Genomic DNA, 22,582 nt, shown 5'->3' with positions numbered 1-22,582 from the left:
CCCAGTTGTTTAAGGTCAGGGTACAGAAGTAAAGTTCATGGGTGTTTTGGGTTGAACCTCAGGCTGAGACTTACTTGCTGAGCCAGCTGTTGGCAAATAAACACACACTCCCCTTTAGTCTGTTTCATATTCAAACAACCACAACACTGCATCAACATTTGATTACATGAGCAGCCACAGTTATACAGCAGTAGACTGTCCATGTGCTCCTGTGAAGCAGAGAAGAATGATATCAAGAGCTTTTACTAGGTATTTTGGGAATGACTCATATATTCCCAGAATAAATGTTGAGTTGAGAGCCTGCCAGTTTCTGAGTTTCACTGTGATCCGCTGTGACACAGTATGAGCAGTTAAAGCAAGCTTAAATGCTGTCAACAAATTTACAGTGTAATAAGTGGTATTGTTTAAAGTTGAGGGAATGCCGAAACCAAGGAAACATCTTAGATTTGTTTGGTGTAGTCTGAAGCTTTGAATGAAAGTGATAAAATACCTTTTACAACACCAGATGCTGAGCACTATTTATTGTATTCCAAATTAGAAGTGAAATTAGAGAACATTTTCAAAACGGTATGCAATTGAGATTTTGATGAGTAGTAATTTCTTTTTTCTGTGTGGTTTTAAGCTGAATCTTCAGGTGATATAGTGAGAGCACATGTAGATAAAAAATACTCTAAATAACAGTTTTGCTGTTCCTGCATCTCCTACTAATGTTCATGCTAACTCCCCCATACACAAGATCTCAGCAGTGCCACCCACATGAAGCATATTTAGCTGCATTCCAGCAGACCTCCTCTCTTTGCTCCCATTCACACTTCTGTCAAAGAGCGTCTGCTGCTGCAGACCTGCAGCTGCTTTCCATCACGACAGGGCCACTTTCAAGACGCCTCTTGAATTTCCTTCCTCAACATCTGGTGTGAACTAGTCTGGAGAGCAGACAGAGAACTCTTTGGGCTGCGAGGCACGAGACGCATGCACATGAATTCATGTGCATACACACACCTATGAAAACACAGCTGCTCAAGGTCAGCTCCCTAAACACACACACTCAATGGTGCTACTTTGCTCTACCACAAAACTCTGTGTGTGTGTATGTGCTTTGGTGCATACATAAAATGGATGTGCACCAATTCAAAATTAGCCCTCTATGATCTACTGCCATGGTTTCGACCATCAATGTTAGTTGGTTTATGATATTTTGGGACAAGAGATGAAAATCCACACAGCAAAGCATGATTAAAAAATCAGGAAAACATATCACAAAGTGCTGTGAAAGGAATTCCTTTGTTTTATATAGGTCCTTCATTCATGAGATACTCAAAACTTAGAGTTACTCCACCATTTTCACACATTAAAGTGCTTTGCAGGTCTTGGGGAGTACTACTATAGAGATATGACTGTTTTTTCACCTTTTCAAAATCTGATGCCTACATTACCCATTATACTGAGCAACTGAGTGACATCCCTGCAGACAATTTATTAGGTTACATGCAGATTCCTCTGGAGCTACAAAAGGCTTTATATACTACAGGACCACAAGGATCCTTCAGAGGGCTCAAAACCAGCAATGAAAGAGTGTAACATTAATTTCACCATCGATGCACTCACCAGACATTCTGAGGAACTAACATCACTGCTACCAAGCAATGTCATGGAAAAAGTATCCGAGTGTGTTGAGAAGGCACAAGCATCACAACACAATAAACATAAGGAATGGCAGATATGACAATTTCAAACATTACAGGTACATCAAGGCAACTCGCAAAGATCAAAAGCTCTCACCTGAAGGAATAAGGATATCAACAACACAGCAAATGTGACATACCAGTAGACAGCTCACCCAACCGGAGAAGGCTGTCTTTGCCAAAGCACTGAACTTTGCTCCAGAACAGGTACTGGTAGGAGATCTCATCACAGCAATATAGTCAGCCATCAGAAATGACAAGTTGGCAGACACAGAGGCAGAACAACTATGGTTGAAGGTATATCTGCAGCCTGCTTCAACCTTTCTTGGACTGTGCAGTACACATTGAAGAAGACAGAAGCCTTAACATTGAGATGTACAGTACTTGTGTGTGTGTGTGTGTGTGTAACACAGCCAAGTACTTGCTGTTCAACTCTCATCACCCAGTCGAGCACAAGCTGGGGGTCATAAGACACCCTAAACTATCGGGCGGAGACCATGCACATAAAGACAGAAGGGAAGGAGAAGGAACAGAGGCACATCAGGGGAGCACTTTAAAACTGTGGCTACTCATACTGGATCTTTGTCAAAACCTCTAAAAGATTCAGAGCAGACAGAGAGGGCGAGATGGAAAAACTTGACAACATGGTCATTCCTTATGTCACAGGAATATCTGAGAAACTCAGGAGGACCTTCAGTAAACGTAATATCCATGTTCACTTTACGTACCAACACACTGATGCAGAAACTTGTCCATCCTATGAAAAAAATCCAGGTATAAGCAGAGTAATGTAGTTTATGCGTTTTCAATTCAGCCAGGACTGCACAGATTGGTACATTAGGGAAACTAAACAACCTAAAGAATCCATTTATGTCAAACTGGAATGACCGTCTTTGAACAGAGGAGGTGGCCTATGACATTACTGATCACCCATGTACAATGCAGTACTGAGTTCCCTACCAAGACACGTTAAAAACCATTCACACCTGGGCTCACCTAGCCCTAGCAATCCACATGAAGGTCATTAGGTCAACAGCTAACAAGTAGCCCTCGCGACTCTGAAATTCAGAGCTCAAATGTGTCCTTAATGACTCTGTAAGGACACTGCCACACAGTTTAAAAGCCTGCCAACTCCACTCCAGTTTAGAACTGAAGAAGCCTCGTGGATGAGAGGTAAACTTCTTCAAGAAACTGAAACAAGTTCAGTTGCCTATGATACAGCGCTTAGAATAACCAATACCTGGATGACTGAGAACCTTCATCAACATCTTTATATCATATTTTTTCACATATTCTGTAGTAGTCCCCAAGCAAGGAAAAGGGTTCTCGTGGAACTTCTGTATTGTTCTGACATTTCTAAACTAACGTTAGCAAGGAGGGGAGAGAGGCACTGAGATGAGGCACTTAAGGATGTGAATATAGCTGCTTCCTTTGGACTTTCAGACAACATTTTAATACAAGCCCTTTGCAAAGAAATCCACAGTCCAACAGGTTCAAACAAGTTAAACAAATCGTCCACACTGTTGTATGGGCAACCAGGAGTGAAGGGGAAGGTCTAATTTTTCACGTCATGTTACAGATTAGCTCACATATGGCCAATGAAAAAGTGATTAATAGAGGTAAGTTGCAACAAATTGTTAAATGCAGTCCATTTGATGTTGAAATTGGTAGAATTACCTTTGACTGATTTTTTTTACCCTTTAATTGATTTTAGTCAGTAGCACAGGCTATCGTTCCACTTTCATGTGACACTGATTTAGATTTAGATTCAGAGTCAGAGAGAGAAATGGAAGTCTGGTCTAAAGGATATGTAACATGTCTTTTCAACACACTGATATGATTATGAGAGGGCCATGTGAGTTACATCACAGGTATGACTTAAGCCACTCATGCTTGCAAGAAAGCACACAGAGATCTTGTAACGGTGACCTTTTGCATTACTACCATATCGGTAGTACTTTCATGCTTCAGCCATTCATCCGCAGAATAAGAGCAAGTCTAATTATATTGAGCAGGAAGCCTACAGAAACCTACACAGACCCAGTAAAGCAGCCTTATCCACTGCTATCCAACAGGCCATCGACCGAGGAGAGATCCCTTCTGCGTAAGCTGGCTCATCTGCAGCAGAGCTGTGTCAGTCAATGGGTGACTGTGACTGTAAGGCCAATCAATTTGTCAAGAGCCCGATGAAGTTAAAGTCTGTATGCTTCATTTGCCTCTACACTGTGCTGTGGTACCTCAGTGTGTAATTTAGACTTAATCAGAGCCACAGCTGTACTATCATGCACGTATAATGTCTCAGTTGGCCTCCTCTTTACGGCTTAAACATCTCTGCAGTTAAATGTATTCAAGTTATAAAAGATGGAAGATTTCACTCGAACTGTCTTCGTCTGGATTTCAGTGCAGTAATGTCTTAGCGTGTTCCAAAAAATGTCTAGTCATAAAAATAAGAGCTCAGGGGAGTCATTGATCAGATGCTTCATTCACAGCTGCTGTTGAACTTGGCTTTAGCTGTGGAGCTACAGTGACCCCTGCAGGTCAAAGTGACCCAGAGCTGTAGGCTTGGCGTTGTGCTTGTGATGCTTCAGTATGTATTCTCTCTGTATGTGTGTATAGGGTGGAGTGGATTGAACGAGTGGGTTCATGCACATACAGCCATCTGTGATTGTTTATCTGTTTGTGCCTTCATTAATGCAGGCATATGCATGTGTTTCCTAATTATGAGGAATCATGGAGCTGGTTTGTGAACAGCATTTGTGTTTTTATATATGTATTTATATGTCTGCGCATATCTATATGTAAGTGTTTATCTGTGTATTTCTAAATTATTTAATAGCTAAGATATCTTGTGTTTGTGGGCTAATGCACTTGAAATCTGCAGAGCACCTACTGTCTTAATAGTCTTCTACTCCTGCTGCTCAAAATTATTGAATTATACTAAGGATAAAAATGAGTTTCAAGATTCAAGCAAAGCTAAAAACAAACTGACAAACTGATTACAATCTGCAAGACAACAGACCTTATTATAGATACAGTTTAATTTGATTACCATTCGCAATTTCCTTCCTCCATTCAACATTTCCTGACTCTTAGAGGAAGTTAGGCAACTCTCATTCTGTTTCAGGCAATTAAGCTGGCATCACAGGGCTGACTCAATCTCTTCCGCTCTCCCTTGCTCTAATGTTGTAGCCAGACATGAGAAAACCTCAAATGGCTTCTGAAAGAAACTTCACCAAAAATGACTTGATGAAAATATAAAATGGCTAAAATACTGTGCAACAGATGTGGAACCAGACAGCATTCATGTGAAACGGTCGTGTTGTATGTATGTTACAGCAATTGGGAAACATCCCGGTAAATCTAACCTAGAAACCTAGTGCAAACATCATGCTAGTATGGCAACACCACTGACCTCAATAGTTTCAAGGTACAGCACCTTTTCACTTCTCTAAACTGCCGCTCTACACACAAAAGCTCTGCCAAGACAGGCTGTCGAAATCCAAAAATAGAGCAGGATAGCGAGGACTTTGACAAATGTGGGCTTCCACTTTTTTTATCATTCAGTGTGTCAGCAGCCTGTTTGATAAAGCCCTTGATGACAAACTCAGTGACTCCACAAAATTAGGTAAAAGGTGCCTGCTGCTGCATTGAGAGTTTATGGAGTACAACACTAAGTAGATCAACACTGTTACATTTTTAAACTGATTTATTCATGCCAGTTCATTTACTTAACAATTGCCTTAAATTCTTAAATAATGAACCCATCATGATGAAATAAGTTCGGGTTGCCAGCAACTGATAAATTATAGAAGCCCTTGATCTGACTTGACTGGCCACAAGTAATTTTGCGCCCATCGATCTATTTAATGTCATTTATCTACTGAAGCAGGTAGTGAATCAATGTCAATGTGTTACAGCCTGAAGAAAAGAATGAGGTCATATCTATTGGATATAGATTTAGTTATTTCATAGATTCTATAAGTGCACAGTGCAGAGTGAGTATTTGAAACATATATTTTATACAAATAAAAAATGCACATATTCAAGCAGAATATCTATCCATATCCTTTTTGGATTCTGACTTAATACTGTGACTTGCTATTGAACTATAAAGCAGGACATTCTTCAGAAACATTCATCTGGTCTACTTCACACTTGGTTTGTTGCTGATGTGTACAGTGTTGAATTTGGTGCCATAAGGACACAATATCTGTATAATCTGATTATGTAGCTGGGGCATGGCTGTTTACCATTGATTGACAGCATGATCACCTGCTCTGCAATGCCTCTCTCATTGGTTGCTGTGGTTAGGCTCAGAAGGTACCAACATAATCATCCAGATTTTAAATTGTAAATTTCAAACGTGTCTGATATTATCAGGGCGGACCTGATTAGTCTGTGAGAAGTTCAGGAGATTTACAAGTGGATCTGTAAATCCCTCACATTACCAGATAACTGCACTAGTTTAATAAAAAAGTAAATGAATAGAATGTCCATACTTCTGTATATATAATTGCTTTGGCACTGATAGCTTGTAAGATTTGCTCATGGATGTGTGCTGTGAAGAACCCTATTGAAGGAGGATAGCTACTGTGGCCTCCTGTTTACTGTGTTTTATCTGGAAATAGGGGAAAGTTCGTGGAAGTATTTCTACGGACACCAGTTGTTAGGACAACATGCTTCTGGCAAAAATGAGAGTTTAACTTCCAGAGTCCAGAAAGGGCGGAGTCGGTCACTACATGACGAATTGTTAAAAAACCAACACAACTAATGCAATTTAACCATAACTGCTTGAAACTGATGCAAAATCACATTAACTGCACATTATAAATACTGCACAGGTAAATTATGTCCTCATAATCAATTATAATATTAAGCAAAGTAAGTTAATGACTGCACATACAGTTACCAGTTTACCATACTCTTGGTCAATAGTTTGCAAAGGAAACGTGTTCTGGACTGAAAAGGATGGCACAATTATCATATTGTGCATGTGTTTTTCTAATGCTCAACCCTGGATACAATCCAGACATGACTAATGTCTGGCCACTCTGGTAGATGAACAACTAAAAAACATGAACAACTGCTGCCTTTTAGGTATCTGTGCAACAGCCTGTGGGTGAGGGCTACAGACAGTGATTACATTTCTACTACGATTAAATCTGTTTAGAGTTGTGTAGAGTGTTTGGGAATGTGTTTGAGACTTGATGACACACATTAGTAAAACACTGCTTCAAATCATCATGAATGTTATGGAATAAAGCATATCTCACGTTTAGTTGAGTTGTAAGTGAGAAAGAGAAATGAGCTGAACCTTAATTTCCATGGTGTAGATTTTAGGGTTTGGTACTGTGTAATCATTTTGTGAAGTTAATAACATATGATTAGATAGAAGCTTGTCTTCTACAGACAAAAAAACTATTGATGTAGTCTGCTGATTATGTCTACTGACTGATTTTTGTCAAATCAGATGACCTATTTAGTTAACGGTCTACAAACCAAACACTGCAAGCATGACACTAATGTGTCATCTTTTACTTTCCATATCCTGTATTTTTTTTTTCCACTTTTCCAACTTGTTTGATTGTCCTATTAGTTTCACCTGTCTCTTAAGTCTGAGTCTTTCCCCCTCTCTGTCAGTCTGTGTCAGTTTTTTCCCTCACGTCAGTCCTGCATTTTCTCTATTCTCGTGTTTTTCCTGCGTTCACTGCCTGTGTCCTCATATTATCCTGGTTTGTTTAGTTTTTTGTGTCATTACAATCCTCTGTCCCATTGGGACACCTACCCCTAGGCATGATCGTGCAAAGCAGATGGGTAGGGCTAAGAGGGAGGGGCAAGGGGATTGGGCTACAATGTGCTCCTGTAAGAAAGAAGAAAACTCCACAGGGAATCTTTAAGGACTGGCACTGATTCAATTTTGATGATGTTATTATACTTTATAAAAGTGGTTCTGGTAGACATGGTGAGTATCTGAGAGCAAGTCAAGTGTCTGTAATCAGTTTACAGAAAAGCAACATGTGAAAATATCGTCATTGCTCAAACTGATGAGTCACACAGGATGTGACCAGCCACTTTCGCAATGATAGAGGGAGAAGAGGGGGTAGAGACAGACTGAAACAGTCTTTTTGCGGCTCCTAATGTCATGGCTTGTGGCTAAGACCAGCAGCAGCCAGAATAATAATGTACTGAAATAAAGGTTAGGAGAGAGGAGCATGAAGAAGCCAAGACATATGAAAGTAAACAGGAAAATGAAGACATGGACGACGACTTTCTCACAAAGAATGAGCTATTAGTTTGATGGTTTAATCTCATTTTACAGTATCAGGCAAAAGAGGCAAGGTCAGAATGAACAGTGAGAGGACGGATGCTGCTGACTTGAACAGAGACAGATCAGATGAAGAGAAGAGGGGTCAGGGCAACACTAGGCACAAGGCGTTGGACCTGCCAGTAGAGCGTAATGTGAGTCTCCCAAGAGGCCGTCTTCACCTCTCCCCTGTCCTGTCTACACACACTCACACAGTAACACAGGCCCTGACTGCTGATACTTTATACCATCCCATCACTTGCCTGCCATTAGCCCGGGCTGACAGACAGTAAAGAGCTTAGAATTGTATTAAATCTTGACAAGAGTAAGCCGTGTACTTTATCTTACTGATTATTCAAGAATAATGAAAGAACTGTAAAAAAATATATTTTTGCACATATTTGAAGTATCTGTGAAACACTGAAACAGATTGAAAATGGACAGAAGAAGGCATATGTAAACACAATTTTTTCTGTGTTCTCATTTTGTTCCCATACACTCGCAACAATGAGCACTGAATATGATAAGATGAAGGCCTTTTCTCTGATGTAAATCAAGGAAGTTGACACACAAGCACCTGCCGTTTTTATACTGGACAGCAGGCCACCAATTTGGCCGTCTTTTTTTGTGGCTCGGTCCGCAGTTTTAGACAGAGGGTGGCAAACTGGGAGTCTGTTTTGGGCTGCCAGTGTGCTGCCTTTTCTATCTAAAAAGGGCCACAGGATCAGAAAACCTCTCTCTGTTTATGAATTTAAGGATTGATTGGTTGTGATGGAAAGAGATGATCTTCCTCAGGAAAAGTGACTCACTTCATCTACAAAGACTTGTGCTGAGCTTACTGTCTACTGACAAGGACGCTTTGGATTATGCAATTCTTGGAGAGCTGAGAAACTGCATGCACGTTCATCCAAGTCATAAACCCCCCCCCATACCACGTACACATGCACACTGACGACAAACAGGAACTTTAAGGGATCCCAACAGCAATCAGACTGTGTCTTTGTTCTGCTCAGAGACGGGACGTCAGGAGTTGTGTGGGTGGTGTATGGGAGGGACAGAAGTTAGTGTTTACACGTGTGTGTGTTTGTGGATTGGGGCGCAGACGTCTGAATGCTGGATCCTGTCCCAGAGCTAACAGGAAATCCTCTATAACCAGAACTAAGAATCACCTAAACACCTCCCAGATACTGGAATAAAGCAGTGGGACCACTGGGGTAAACACTTCACTGGGTGTGTGGGAAAGGCTGTCTGGGATGTGGAGGGCTGTTTAATTACAATGGGTGAGAAATCAAATTGTGGTTTGTTTGCAATAGAGATGGAGACGATTTTCCTTTCCCACACCGACACCTGAAGATGCGTGTTCAAACACAAACACCCAAACCCCAACTGTCTTTGAACAGGCTGAGCAGAGAGTTCTGTCAATCATGTTATTACTAAACAAGAACCTAAAAGTACTGGGCTTGGGAACCTTTAAATATAAATGTTTCATGACTTTCAACAGATTCATATGCTGTTAAAATGACTGGCCTACATTTACTTTAGAGTCTGTAATTTTACTAACTGTCAATGATGTAAATTTTAGAGTTTGTAAATTGACACTTCAGTTATTGGCACACAGTGCTACAGCAGAACTAAAACAGAACTAGAACTAAAATTCTACACCTTTCCCTGGAAGGACTGCCAGTTAGTTATTATATCATGTCCTTACAGGAAATGTTACTTCATTCTGTTTCGGGAATCTATTTGGCCATGGCTTAAGGCCCCTAATTTTTATATTATTTTGTGGGAAAGGTTGAGTCAAAGTGGGATGATGAAGCGCCTGCAGGGCAGCAAAAAAGATGAGAAAAGAAACGAGAAGGGGTGTAAATAAAAAGAGATATGAAACCATCATTGTGTTGTAAAGGAGGACTCTAACTAGAATATCCATCAATTCTGTGACCCTGATGTCTCTTATTGTCACTGATTTATGTATAGTGAAATGCAGATGAATGCGACAGTGATCTGTAGCCTTGATAGATAGTGATCTCTGAGTGTGTTTTTCTTTTTACATTAAGTACCACATACAACTATCAAAATCAGAATGTATCTATGTAGTTGTTCCATTGTATTTTGGAGAAAATCTGTGCAATGTGTTTAATTCTGATGGGCATATAATGTTCTAGAAACACAGAGGTAAGGACTGTGATGTTCTGGGACCACCACACTTCGTTAACAAATATCTTCTTAAAAAGATAATGCAATTCATAAAATAATTTCTTCAATGATGCAATGTTGACAACAGAAGGGGATAACCCATCAAGACATCCATGCACATTTGCACATATACAGATTGCACTTGCATACTCACTAGACAAGCACAAAATCCCACACCAACATACACACACTTACGATCAGGTGAGGCTCACTTACATTGTACATATGCACTGGTAAATTTCCACTCAACACAGACAATCTTCAGTTGTCTTGCTGAGGGGAGGATAAACTGCTGCCTAGAGCCGGACCCTATCACCACACAAGCTCTGACACACACACACACAGAAACACACACAAAAAGCAGCAGTCGTTCCTAGTGAGAGGACTCTCCCTTGAGGTGGTGGAAGGGACAAATCATTATACCTCTCAGTAGGAGGTCTGACGTCTATAGCGATGTCAGAGGGTGCTCTCTGTCGCCATGTGGGTGTCTTGATGCTAAAACGAGATCAGGTTTATAAACGCTTCTGTATCTAAAATACATGTCTAAAGTTATCTACAGAAAATTCAACTTTAATACAAAAAAGTTGAGATGCTGTATATGACAGGCATAAAACATTCATTCATCATATTTTGTGTTTTACCTCAACTTCAGATTTTTGTGGAAACATGATTGTGTAAAGAATATCACTACATGGGCTTGGGAACACGAAAGAAAGTTTGTTCGCGAATAACTGCATTTTTGTTTCATTTTGCACACAGTCACAACTTGACTGGAATCTGGGTTGTATGGAGTTACAATGTGCATACATTGTTTCAATTAGAAATCTCAGAAGTTTAAGACAGTTACACTTTTGGATACATATTAGCTACGAGACACGCACATCATGCTGCACTAGCTATTTAAAACATTTGACGGACTGAGCTAAAAACTCACATCATGTTGACATCAAAAGTTAAGGCAACAGTTATGATGGAACTAAAATGACCAACTTGTCATATGCGTTGTGGCACTACCAAGTGATGTGAGAACATAATTCCTTTTTTTTTTTTTTTTTTTCATTTTTTGGTGATACTGCTACAGTTGCCAGGGAACATTGAAGATGAGACAAAACATGTCCCTCACACCTCTGTGACCTTCTATCAGTGGGTCCCTGACAATAGAGCTATTGTTACGGTGGCTCTTCATCTTGTAATTTATTTTTTGACAAGAGAAGCAAATCCCAGGATGTCAAATTATATAATGCCTACAAAAACCAGCAGGAGTGGAGCTTTGTAGAGAATACGCAAAGCAACAGGTGGTTTTTACTCTCTTGCTTATACTCTTGCTGCCTTCCTTTCTTTAAAAACTAAACATACAACCCTTGGTGTAACATTTTCTAACTCAGTACTACATATGTCCAAATGATGGCAGTCAAGATACTGAGACAGAAAAACAATTAAAAACTAAATAAATTGAACCACAAGCCTCCACTATCTCCTCCTGCTCTCAGCTTTCAGACTCACCAAGGGATGGGATTTTATTCCAGTTCTCTCTAGCTGACTGTAGCTGTTGCAGGGAGAAATAAATCAACCCGCAGCTTTAATTTTCTCCCCACAGAGGGCAGCGTCAGTGACTAATTACAGCCCAGCCACCACAGATGGAGAGCTCTCTCTGTTAGAGGTGGTGGGATCTGGACCTGACAGTTCAAATCAATGGTGAGGCACGAGCATGGCTGTGACCCACAAGTTCAGGAGACATTTCTGTCTTGTCTGACAAAGTAGCAAGATCTTTGGCCTCCTTAATACAGAAATTTAACCCTGATGATTTTGATTTAGGCATCTCAAAACAATTTCAATTCAATACAATGCATTTTATATTTTCAGTATCTACAGTTTCTCAAATTAATCTCACAAGAGGAGTACTGGCACAAACTGTTTGTATTCTACAATACATGGAATGTTTTATTTCTTTTGCCTGTTTTAGTGTTTTGTTGCTGCTTTTTGAGAGGCCTAATCGAGGAATTCACTCTTGTAACACAAAAGGAGTTCTTACTCTAAATGTTCATCTTCCATTTCCAAGACTCAATTATCCATCAGTCAACATTCAGGGAGAACTTCAAAGTCTTACATGTCACCATTATTTGTTACACCACTACTCTGTACTCAATGCATCGAAACACAGAAATATATACTTTTATCTCAATAGTGATGCTTTCATTGTCTACCTACATGACATGATATTTTCCTGAAGAGAGACTGGATAGTTAATGTGTTTACTTATCCATAAGCCTTAGAATCCATTGGCTCAGCTGGGCTTCAGTTAGACAGAATACAGACTGCCTCCAGCAAAGTAGTTTTGGTGTGACGATATTATTTAGTTACATACGTTACTTAAATACGAAATAGGCAGAACCTGACAGGAGCACTGCCAGAAAGTAAACATCTGAACCACAACTTCCTGTTTCCTAAATGTTATTAGAGCCATTTTATGTTGTCATTTTATAAAATATATGTCCTCCCTGTTAAAACATCCGATATGGGATAAAACATTTCAGGCACGAGGAGGGTGATTTTCTCTAGCACTGAAACACTGAATCTTAGGACAATTTATCATGTTTTAAAATTAAGTCCACTGCACACATCCCCTTATACATGCATGTTATAACAATGAAGGGCGAGCCAGTCAGGAAGGTACATGTAGTGTTCTTGATTGGCCTACTTATTGGCAGCCAGAATACTGGGCAGAGAAAACATCATGCAACCCAAGTGTTTATATACAAGGGAAGTTATGTTTTTTCAGATTTTCTCAATCTGCCTCAGATCTGAGATAGCGCACACTCAAGCAAAAAGAATGACGTCAAATGGTCTATTTAAATTCAGCACATCCTGTACTGTGTACCCACCATTACTTCCATAGTATTCCCAGCAGTACCAAAAGACCATTTAGTGGGTACATCTCATGACCAGCCCATTCAGCTAGGCCTTAAGTCAGCGATTCAAGCAGGCCTTCATTGAGTGTCCATGAGTAGAATGGCACAGAAACACCCACACCGACACATATTCTATAAACTACAGCACAATCTCAGACATGTGCGCATCCAAGGAAGAGGGCCTTACGTGCAGTACAGTACCAACAAGGAATCCGAACAGGACGGAATTTTCCATCCAAAACCCTTTTAGGTTCAGGGGCTCTGCCTGGGCCATAAACTGGTCCAGCCCAAGGTGTTAGCCCCCAACGACAGTCTGCTTTAGTAGGGGCTCGTGTTTGTCATCCAAAGAGACGGGGGACCAGTGGAAAATTACCAGTCCCGCACTCGCTCACGCACACACACACGCACACATACACACAAAGACCAGTGGGACCAGCTGAGAGAATGACCTGCAGCCGCATATCTATCTCGCTCATTGCTTATGTGACAGCTTGCGTTTTTAATGGGCGATGGTGCGGGGGGCATGGTTGCGTTGTCAGGACGCGTCGGCCCGCAAGCTGCGCAACCAGTGACATTCGATGATGTGTGTTCACGCCTATGCACATTTCCAAGAAAATACCTGTGACATGTCTAGAGGCTAGTGAGAAGGGTTGGTAGCACATGTGTGTGTGTGTGTGTGTGTGTGTGTGTGTGTGAGAGTGTGTGCACATTTCAATTTATCTTAATATAATTGAGTGCGTAGATCAGTGTTTTTTCTGTCAGTATTTGCTCAAAGTTAAGGTGTGTGTTGCAATACAGGCATTACAGCTGTGTTAATGCTTGTGAGGTACTGATCTATACAGTATAAAGAGATGAGAGATGAAGGCCTCTTAAACAATTTGCAAATCCATTTACATTAAAGGCTGTATAGAAAATGTGTAGATACAAATGGATGGAAATGTCAAAGAACCTAGTCCAGATGGTGTGGGAATATGAAAGTCGCAGCCTTCATAATTCTTTGAACTGTGAGTGCTCAATGTGACCTTTATAATGGAGCAGTGTACTGTACAAGATCTGAGCAGAGGAACTGTATTACCTGGGTTCCAAGGCAGCTCAGCATCATGTGAGTGAGCAGTTTGGCAGCAAACATGGGGAAACGGGAGCACAGCACATGGGATATAATAGCCAATGCAAAGCCTGGGGATGGATATAGAGAGAACCAATATTAATGATTAATCAATAAATTATTTATATAACATATCAGCAGTGGCTTTTTATAGCAATGTTGGAGGAATGTGGAAGTTTAAACATGAAAGAAAAAGAAAGCCAAAGAAAAGACAGGTAGGTAGTGTGAAAAAAGAGAAGACATAGAATAAATGGTGTGTGTTTGTTACCTGAGATGCAGATAAATCCCGAGGCATAGAAGGCCTCATTGTAGGATGCAAGAGAGGCAAACTCTGCGTAGGCCGTGTAGATAGACAAGTGGGAGCAGGCACATTCCACATAGTTCCCACTCTCTTTCACAACCCTGCAGTATCGACCATCTGATGACCAGCTAGAGGAGGAGAGCAGAGGAGAGGAGAGGAGAGGAGAGGATGTATCATCATGTCCAATTTGCTGTCAGGTGTTAATGTTATCTGTTGTCACCGTGACCTTTAGCATTCAAAGGGGTTGTGCAACGCAACATTTTTATCATGTTTATGTTGGATTTGGTTGCAAAAGTATCACACAAAAACAACAAACACAACAAGAAAATCATGCAGCAACATTGACCTTTCCCTGACAGTGACTTTTCTGCTCTTTTTACCCTCCATCTCAACCTTTTTGTTTCCGAGGGTACATTGTCCAAGTGGCTGTTCCAGCCAATTCCCAACTAGTAACAGTGTGTTCTAGCCAAGTCCCATTCCACGCCCCAGGAATGTCCTCAACAAACTGACTCCAAGTGGGAGGATTCAGAGTGTGGTGGACTGAATGTGCAGATAGGGAACAGAGGAGAAGTAACTTCCCCTGTGGCCACAGAGAGGCCTTACTTGGTCTTTTGCACTTTACTTGGAAAACTGGGTGTATTTATATGAACTGTATCAAAGAGAGATTGTAAACAAGTTAATTAAGATAAAGGACAATTACTGAAAGATAAAAAAGGATACAGTAGGCATAAACAAGACTTGTACTGCTGATGTTACCAGGTCATCTTAAAGTGATCATGGCTGTATTATTGAGAATAGAAACATTTTCAGTTTAAATTGGCTGCTTTAAGCTTGCATGTATTAGAACAGGTGCATCCGTACTATATTACCTTGCAGTGGTCTGGTTCCAGAGAAGGCACATAGACCTGCCTGGTTTAACTTGCTGACCAGGGCTGTGGATACGATACACCACCTCATTGCCATCTTCTAGAGGTCGTGACCCTCTGTTCTGGAGGCTGGCTGAGAACACCTACAGTAGATATAAACAGAAGAAGAGAGGAGAGTTCAGCTGTGGAGTGAGCTACAAAAAATAATGACTAGTTTACACTGGAGTAATGCTGCCACCTGCTGTTTTTAATGAAACACAATTACCCACTCAGAGGCAAATATGCAGTCCAATTATCTCAGTGGTTCCCTACCTTCCCATTAAGAGCAGTGATTGTATCATTGGTGAGAAACCAGTGTTCAGTTCTAAACTCTGTTAGTTGAATGCGGCTGAGGTTGCCACAGTCAGCAGTGGAGGCTGCTGGTACTGCCAGCAGAGTATCTGGGAGCTGGAAAAAGTCTGCATTACGGCCTCTGAATCTGTGTCCGTTGATCTGTGTGGGGTACCACTGGAAGGCAGAAATGGTCATATATGGACATGTTTCAAGGATGGTACCCCTTCTGGAGAAATTAAACAAACAGAAATAGAAATTAAAAAAACATTGTTCTGAAGTAATATGTATGAGAAAGGTTGTATCCATCATGCTCAACATCATAAAATGTTCCCTTTTTGAGATTTGATACTTACATCTCACATTGACTGTGTGTGAGGATGCTGAATGCAAATCGCTCAGCCACTTCAGCAAGATGGCTAAGGCCTCTGGTGTCAACTCTACTGGGATTGGCCAAGGCACATAAAAGGTCATAGGTCAGATTGCGGCTGCTTTCCTGTAAAGTAGCCCTCTCTGCCTCTGCAAGCACCTGGCAGGGAGAGAGAATGAAGATTTGTTTCTGTATTAGTCAGGCAATTATGCCACGGGAAACAGTCTGCTCAAGTAGAGTTTGAATGTTTCTCCCTTTGATATCTGTATTTCTGATTTGCAGTGCTGTATTTATCCTTTACACCCCTCCTGAATCTGTGACTATCACTTTATTTGGTTTAGACCTCACTGCTATGCAGCCTTTTTATTGAACCAAAGCTCTTTTTCTACACTGCCTCATTCGCTTCTCTGTAAATGCTCCTTTGTTTCCTCATGTTGTGTAACTCATTTCTGCTGTCTCTCTCTCGCTCTCTCTTCTGTCCCTACACGCTCCATCTTGTTAAATTACAGTGAAGTCTCCGGTAGTCTAGAGGCAGAGGAAGTGCGATACTGTATGTACTCTAACATCAGAGCAGCACAGTGATAGCAGCACTAAAGCAGTGACAACTGAGACCTTTTCAGATGACTAACTGCTCCTTAGATTTGTTGGAGTAGTGGTGATGCATGCCCTTGAGTGCAGATCTGTCTGACACAGAGGGCTACAATGGCTCAAAAGCTTTAAATGGTGAAAAAATAAAATCATACAGAAGCAGGTTTCCCTCATTACTGACTCATTTTACAATAATTTATAAAAAAAACCAAACAAACAAAAAAAACCAAATTAATTTATTTGAACAAACAGCTGGGAAAAACTGATCAAATCAAATATATGTATAACCAAAGATGTTCATAAGGACAATGTGATTATGTTTTGGAGCACATGACTTGTTTCAGAATAAATACAGTACAATTACCAGAAAAAACTGAAACTAAAATGAACAATTTTATCTGCTCTTCCACGTTAAATAGGGAGGAATGTAATTAAAATTAGGTTTTGGTATTAGTATGCAGACAAATATTTTTGTTCTCAACCCTCTTACCTTCCCCAGGGCCTCAAGCACTGCTGCCATCTGCTCACGACTTAGAGGTTTATCGACTTTATTAATGAGTCCTTGCAGCACCTGGTTCAATATAGTTGTGTCAAGAGGCTGATGTAATTGGGCCAGTAAGACCCACACAGCTTCACTTGCTGCATTTGACACCAGAGTCACATTAGCCAGCCCAAACTGAGGGTGAACTCTGGCTCCCCCTGTTGAATTGTACAGCTCCACCTGGAAGCGCTTCGGTGTGGGAAGAGATGAACTGAGGTCAGGTGTAAGGACAATGTCCAATGATGTATTACGGTGGCCCACATCGAAGGTAAGCCTACCCTCCTGTTTAGGAAAATCCATCCCTGCTTTAGCAGGCCAGATTATTGTGGGACCCACTGACTCCTCTCTAGGGAGCTCCTAGAAGAAAAACAGAAATGATCTGTGTTGGATGGAGTCTTGTAAGCCAGCATTGATTTGCCTCAACATGTGTCATAAATCCACAAAATGTAAAAACATGTTAACATGAGCACGCAACTTGGAAAAAGTAAAAAAAAAAACATCAGTGCATCCAATTTCTCTAGAATACATAAGGCCCAATTTTCATTTGGTGAACAGTCTCCACGTGGTCTGCATTCTAAAAGCAGAACAGGTGGAGGAAGAATTCAGATTCATTACTTAAAGGGACATTCCGTCGTAAATCAACTCGTCTGGGCTTTCCCACAGCGAGCAAGCTGCTGCAGGAGAGTGGTGAGTTGTGTTGTCTTTTCAGTAGAAATCCGGCAAAGCTAGCAGATGTTTGATATCTCGAACTATGTGCTGGGACCCTATTTGCTGTTCTGAGCATTATTTATGGCTATGAGTGGCTTTTTGTTGGCAGTTTCTTGGTGGAGGCATAGACTGCAGTGTATTGTTATCGTGCAGTCTTTTCTGAGGTTGCTAAAAGCTAGCGGTCGGAAAACTTGATCTCTCGGGGGGGGGGGGGGGGGGGGGTACGGTTAATCTGCTGATTATTTTTTCCATTAATTGACTGGTTGTTTGCTTTGTATACATTTAGAAAATAGTGAGAATCATCATCACAGTTGCCAAGAAGAAGGGCCCACTCACACATTAGTGAAATTGACACATGACGTAATCAAAAAAATATCAGGGCTTTTATTATGCAACAAAGCTTGTAAAATACTACTTAATCATAGTGCCTCAGAGAAAATGGGGCTGATAATGAAATCAAACAGGTTTGGAGAGAAGGGAACACTGGTCGTCATCAGCATGAGTAAACTGTGACCATTATTAACATATCCATATAAGCAGTGTAGCTGGTTTAAGGTAGAACATACCTGTGCAAGTTAAATCAGGAGTATATTTTGCAAAGTAAGAATATTTGTGTTTATCTTTCCAGCATTTTTGCATGAAGAGAAATCACTCAATGATTCAAATGTACAGCTCTGAAGAAGAACGGAGAGCAAGTAAACATCTAATGCCCTTCATCCTGCTTCATCAGTAATTTTACAATTTTGTCTGATGAGGAAATTACTGCAAGACAAAATGACCACAATGTGCAGCACAGCACAATACTGGTACTCACAGTATACAATATGCAAGCATGACAAGTTTTTCTAACGAGTTCAAATAATGACAGTGTTATGAAAGAGACTAATTTGATCAGTCTACCATTAGATTTGTCTGCTGAAGCGTGTGGTGAGTCGGGTCAATGACACGCAGGTCAGATAGAGACAAATAAACCTTGTTCAGGTGTTACAACTGAGAAAAATTAAAATCTCTTATTTCAGCTGGTGAATGGCTGGAATCATGTTGGCTTTGACTTTATATGAGATTTCCTACAACACCTCCAAGGCAAAGCTAGTGCTTTCAAAAGTGTTATATTTAACTGATTTAAAATACTATTTCAAACACTTGAACAATAATTTGTTGGATTGCTTGTTATCTGTTTGTTCTTACCACTGTGCGGTATTGTACAGACATGACTGAAGCGGTGCTTGCTCGTCTGTGGACTTGGAGACTGAGTCTTGTGGTCATCAGAGTGGCAATGGGCAGCCTATGGCTTACAGCAAAGTAAATGATTCCTTGTGGATCGTCGCTCTCTGCCATGGTGATGTTGGCAAACCGGGTGGTCTCGTTGATGGTAGCTCCACCACCCACCTGATAAATCTCCACAAAGAACCACACCTGGAATTCTGGTTCCTACCGCAATGCAAATGAAAGATTAATCTAAAGACAAAAACATTATTCTTCTACCTCATTTGTGATCTACACTTATAATGCAAGATTGAGTGGATTACAAGGTGGGACAGATACTGACATGCTGCAACTGCTTTCACCAGGGCCCACTGCCTCTTACTCACCTCATCGTCCTGTACCTCCACAGTGAGAGCACAGATTATCTCTCCTCTCCTACACAGCACAGTTCCTGAGGTCTGCACCAGCTGTCTGGTTAGGTTGACCCCATTGTTGACAAGAGTTAGTGCTGCCTTGCTGAAGGTAGCTCTCCAGAAAACCTGCAAATCCTCAAAGGCTCTGAACAAAAGAAAGAAGAGCAGATTAAATAATTTGGTTGCAGTCAAACATTGAACCTTTTTTGGGGACATAAATAACCTCATACCTATAACCTATTAACCTCAATTTCTAACCAAAAGCTTATTTTATTACCTGTTTTCCTGTCTCTGAAGAAAGAGGAGAGCAGTTCTGTTCTCTGAATCCTCATCAAGAACTTGGCCCATCAGGGAATTGAAGCTAAACCCTACAATACCGTTATGGAAGTCACTCCCTGGTATGGACAGAGGGAAGAATAAAGATTAAGAAAGATTAAGTCCAGAATGAATAAAAATAAATATTTTGCATAATGTTTAATTGCTGGAACACATCAGAGCATAACAGTCAAACAAAATCTTTCTCTCATTATTTACCAAGGATAGTGATCTTGGTGAAAGCTCCAAAGCCCTGGTATGGACTGTCTGTGATTTGTGCACCTCCCTCTGGATCACTGAGGTAAATGAAGAATACTTCCTGTCCCTCAGGCTCTGAGTCATCCAGAATGAGGAGGATGACTTCTGCCTCATTCTGACCAGCCTGAAAGGAAACTATAGTGGACTCCAAGAGGAAGTCCTGTTGCTCCTTCGCGAGGTTCTTAACAGGTTCCAGAGTGAATGGGGGAGGTGTTGTACTTCCATCTGGGTAAAAGACCACAGCAACACAGTACATTACAATATAATGCTGCAATGGAGAAATAAAGCAGTGCAGCAAGACAAACACAAACCTCCATATGCTTGGACTCGAACCCTCACATCCCCAGCTGAACTGTCAGATCTGCGCACCCTCAGAACCACCTTCCTCTCCTGCTGGGAGTCCTCATCCCTGTCCTCAGGTATCTGGACCAATTCAGGTCCAATGCTCAGCACTCCTCCAGTCACATCGCTGGCCAGGATGGTGATATTGGCCACGCTGTGCTGAGGGTTGAGGCGAGGAACGGACTCTGCCCAAGCTAAATCTGTAGTAAGGACTTGAACATCTGTAAGGTTGACGTGAAAGTACTCATCAGCCTCTGAAAGAGAGTCATCAAGTATTGAAAGGCGGAAGGAAGTGTTGGTTTGGCGAGGCGAGTCAAAGACCAAACGGCCATCTGGCACTGCAATAAAGTCTTCTCCTGCTGCTGCACTGCCTGCTACTGTTGTATAGGACAGGCGGGTGCTGTTGCTACGAGAACCGTACAGTCTCTGAACATAAAGTGTTATTATCTGGATGTCCTCCGCAATGACGAGCTTCCGGGAATCAGGGGCAAACTGGTAGATTCCCAATGGCTCCACTTCTGCCACAGTAAATCCTGACCTGTGCAGGAAGACAGACATTTGAGAGGGGTTACATTTGATGTTAACGAAATATTTTTTAACATTATCTTAAGGTGTTAGCTCATAACTAGCAACAGAAATTACTGACAGAGTTTGAGAGATGTTGCTTTTTCAAGACACATATATGATCTGTATAAAAAAAAGATCACCACCAAACTAACTACTGCAACATGTAACAGGTTTGTGTTCCTTCAGACTCCAAATCCAGACCACTGTGAAACCATTACCTGAGCTTGACAGTACTGGAGGCAGAACTGCTAGAGGTTGCAGCACTGAGGTGTATAGCATACGAAGCTGCCACAGATGCATCAGCAACAGCTGTGAGTGATATGTTTTTAGTCCTCTCTCCATGGGCCATCTTCAGTGAGCCTGGATATGAAGAAAGGAGGAAATGACCTGCAGTTAATAATGCAAGCTTTCATTAATCCAAGATAATGTTTGGCATCACTCTGAACACAAGATACCATCCATATAGATGGAAATATGTCTTGTACTGATCCCACATTTGGAAATTACATTTCTTTGAGGATACAGACAGGCATGAACAAAATAAAAAATCAAAATAGAAACAAATGAGGTATTAAAGCATTTATTGTTCAAATACTGCTTCACATGAAATCATTTGAAAAAAATAATGAGGGTGGTTTGAGAGAGTGTGTGATTCTACACCACTCCAGACATCATTAACTCTCTGGGTGTTTTACCTGAGCTTGGGGTGATAGTTCCCACTCCGAGACCAGGTGGAGCCTGTCCTGAAGGATACCCAGCTGTCCACTGCACCCTGATGTCCCCAAAAAGGCCCGCTCTTGTCACTTTTGCCTCACATGTTCCTGTTTCAATACTTGAAACGTGAAGAGCCAGGGAGACAAATCCAACCTGCACAACATACGTGAGAGAAGATGGTTCCTTTAACATCAAAACAGGTTTATAAAGCTAAATAAATACACCCCTTCTTATAATTATGTTAAGCACTGTGCTCTCATTGGATTTAAGTTATGTATTACAGTATTCTGCAGGTCTGTTCATTAAATGTCATTGTTAGCATCCAGTTAAATGTATTAGCCCTAGTGTGTTACATGGGCCTTTCAATAGGCTAGACAAGAAGTACTTGAGTGTTCACAGAGCAGTCAAGGACTCAGCGCTAACTCAGTTATTAAGGTTTTATGTACGTTTTAAATTACATTAGAGGAATATGGTGCAGTAAGCCCGAGTCTGTTCCCCAGCGGTCAAGAAATAATTGAATAAACTAATGTATAATGATTAATTTTCTATCAATGCAATTTAATCATTCAGTGAAAGGAATCTTTGTGAACAAAAAATTGTAAAGTGACACAGTGAGCAAATCACCTCAAGGAACATACACCCTAATGAAATGTCTTAAAGCAAAGCACTTATATATCATATATACTGTATATAAAAAGACAACCACAACTCACCTCTGAGCTGGCAGCTTCTTCAGGCACAGTCACTGTAACAACGCTGGCCTCATGAAGGAGGCGAGGAGGAGAGCCGAGAACAAGACTGACTAGTCTCACATCAGTCAGCTCTGCCCTTAAGCTCTCACCATCTGACAAAAACACCTACATACAGAAA

At 41.0% G+C, this 22,582-nt stretch overlaps 1 protein-coding gene across 2 annotated transcripts in view; it reads right to left on the bottom strand.

Moving 5' to 3' along the window:
• adgrv1 (adhesion G protein-coupled receptor V1) overlaps positions 1-22,582 on the bottom strand; it is a 116,458-nt gene that overhangs the window by 37,974 nt on the left and 55,902 nt on the right. For both annotated transcript variants that reach the window (XM_037097364.1, XM_037097365.1), the window contains 14 exons: positions 22,426-22,569; positions 21,694-21,865; positions 21,217-21,358; positions 20,401-20,969; positions 20,051-20,314; positions 19,794-19,911; positions 19,490-19,661; positions 19,086-19,328; positions 17,139-17,546; positions 16,047-16,219; positions 15,673-15,919; positions 15,364-15,503; positions 14,462-14,622; positions 14,164-14,264 (listed from right to left, as the gene is read on the bottom strand). In XM_037097364.1, the coding sequence (XP_036953259.1) occupies positions 14,164-14,264; positions 14,462-14,622; positions 15,364-15,503; positions 15,673-15,919; positions 16,047-16,219; positions 17,139-17,546; positions 19,086-19,328; positions 19,490-19,661; positions 19,794-19,911; positions 20,051-20,314; positions 20,401-20,969; positions 21,217-21,358; positions 21,694-21,865; positions 22,426-22,569 (3,054 nt within the window). The remainder of the gene's footprint in view (positions 1-14,163; positions 14,265-14,461; positions 14,623-15,363; positions 15,504-15,672; positions 15,920-16,046; positions 16,220-17,138; positions 17,547-19,085; positions 19,329-19,489; positions 19,662-19,793; positions 19,912-20,050; positions 20,315-20,400; positions 20,970-21,216; positions 21,359-21,693; positions 21,866-22,425; positions 22,570-22,582) is intronic.

This window comes from Acanthopagrus latus, chromosome 5 (genome assembly GCF_904848185.1).
Source record: "Acanthopagrus latus isolate v.2019 chromosome 5, fAcaLat1.1, whole genome shotgun sequence".
NCBI lineage: Eukaryota > Metazoa > Chordata > Actinopteri > Spariformes > Sparidae > Acanthopagrus > Acanthopagrus latus.
Note: the sequence above shows the minus strand (reverse complement) of the source record. Positions and strands in the feature narration are given on the sequence as shown.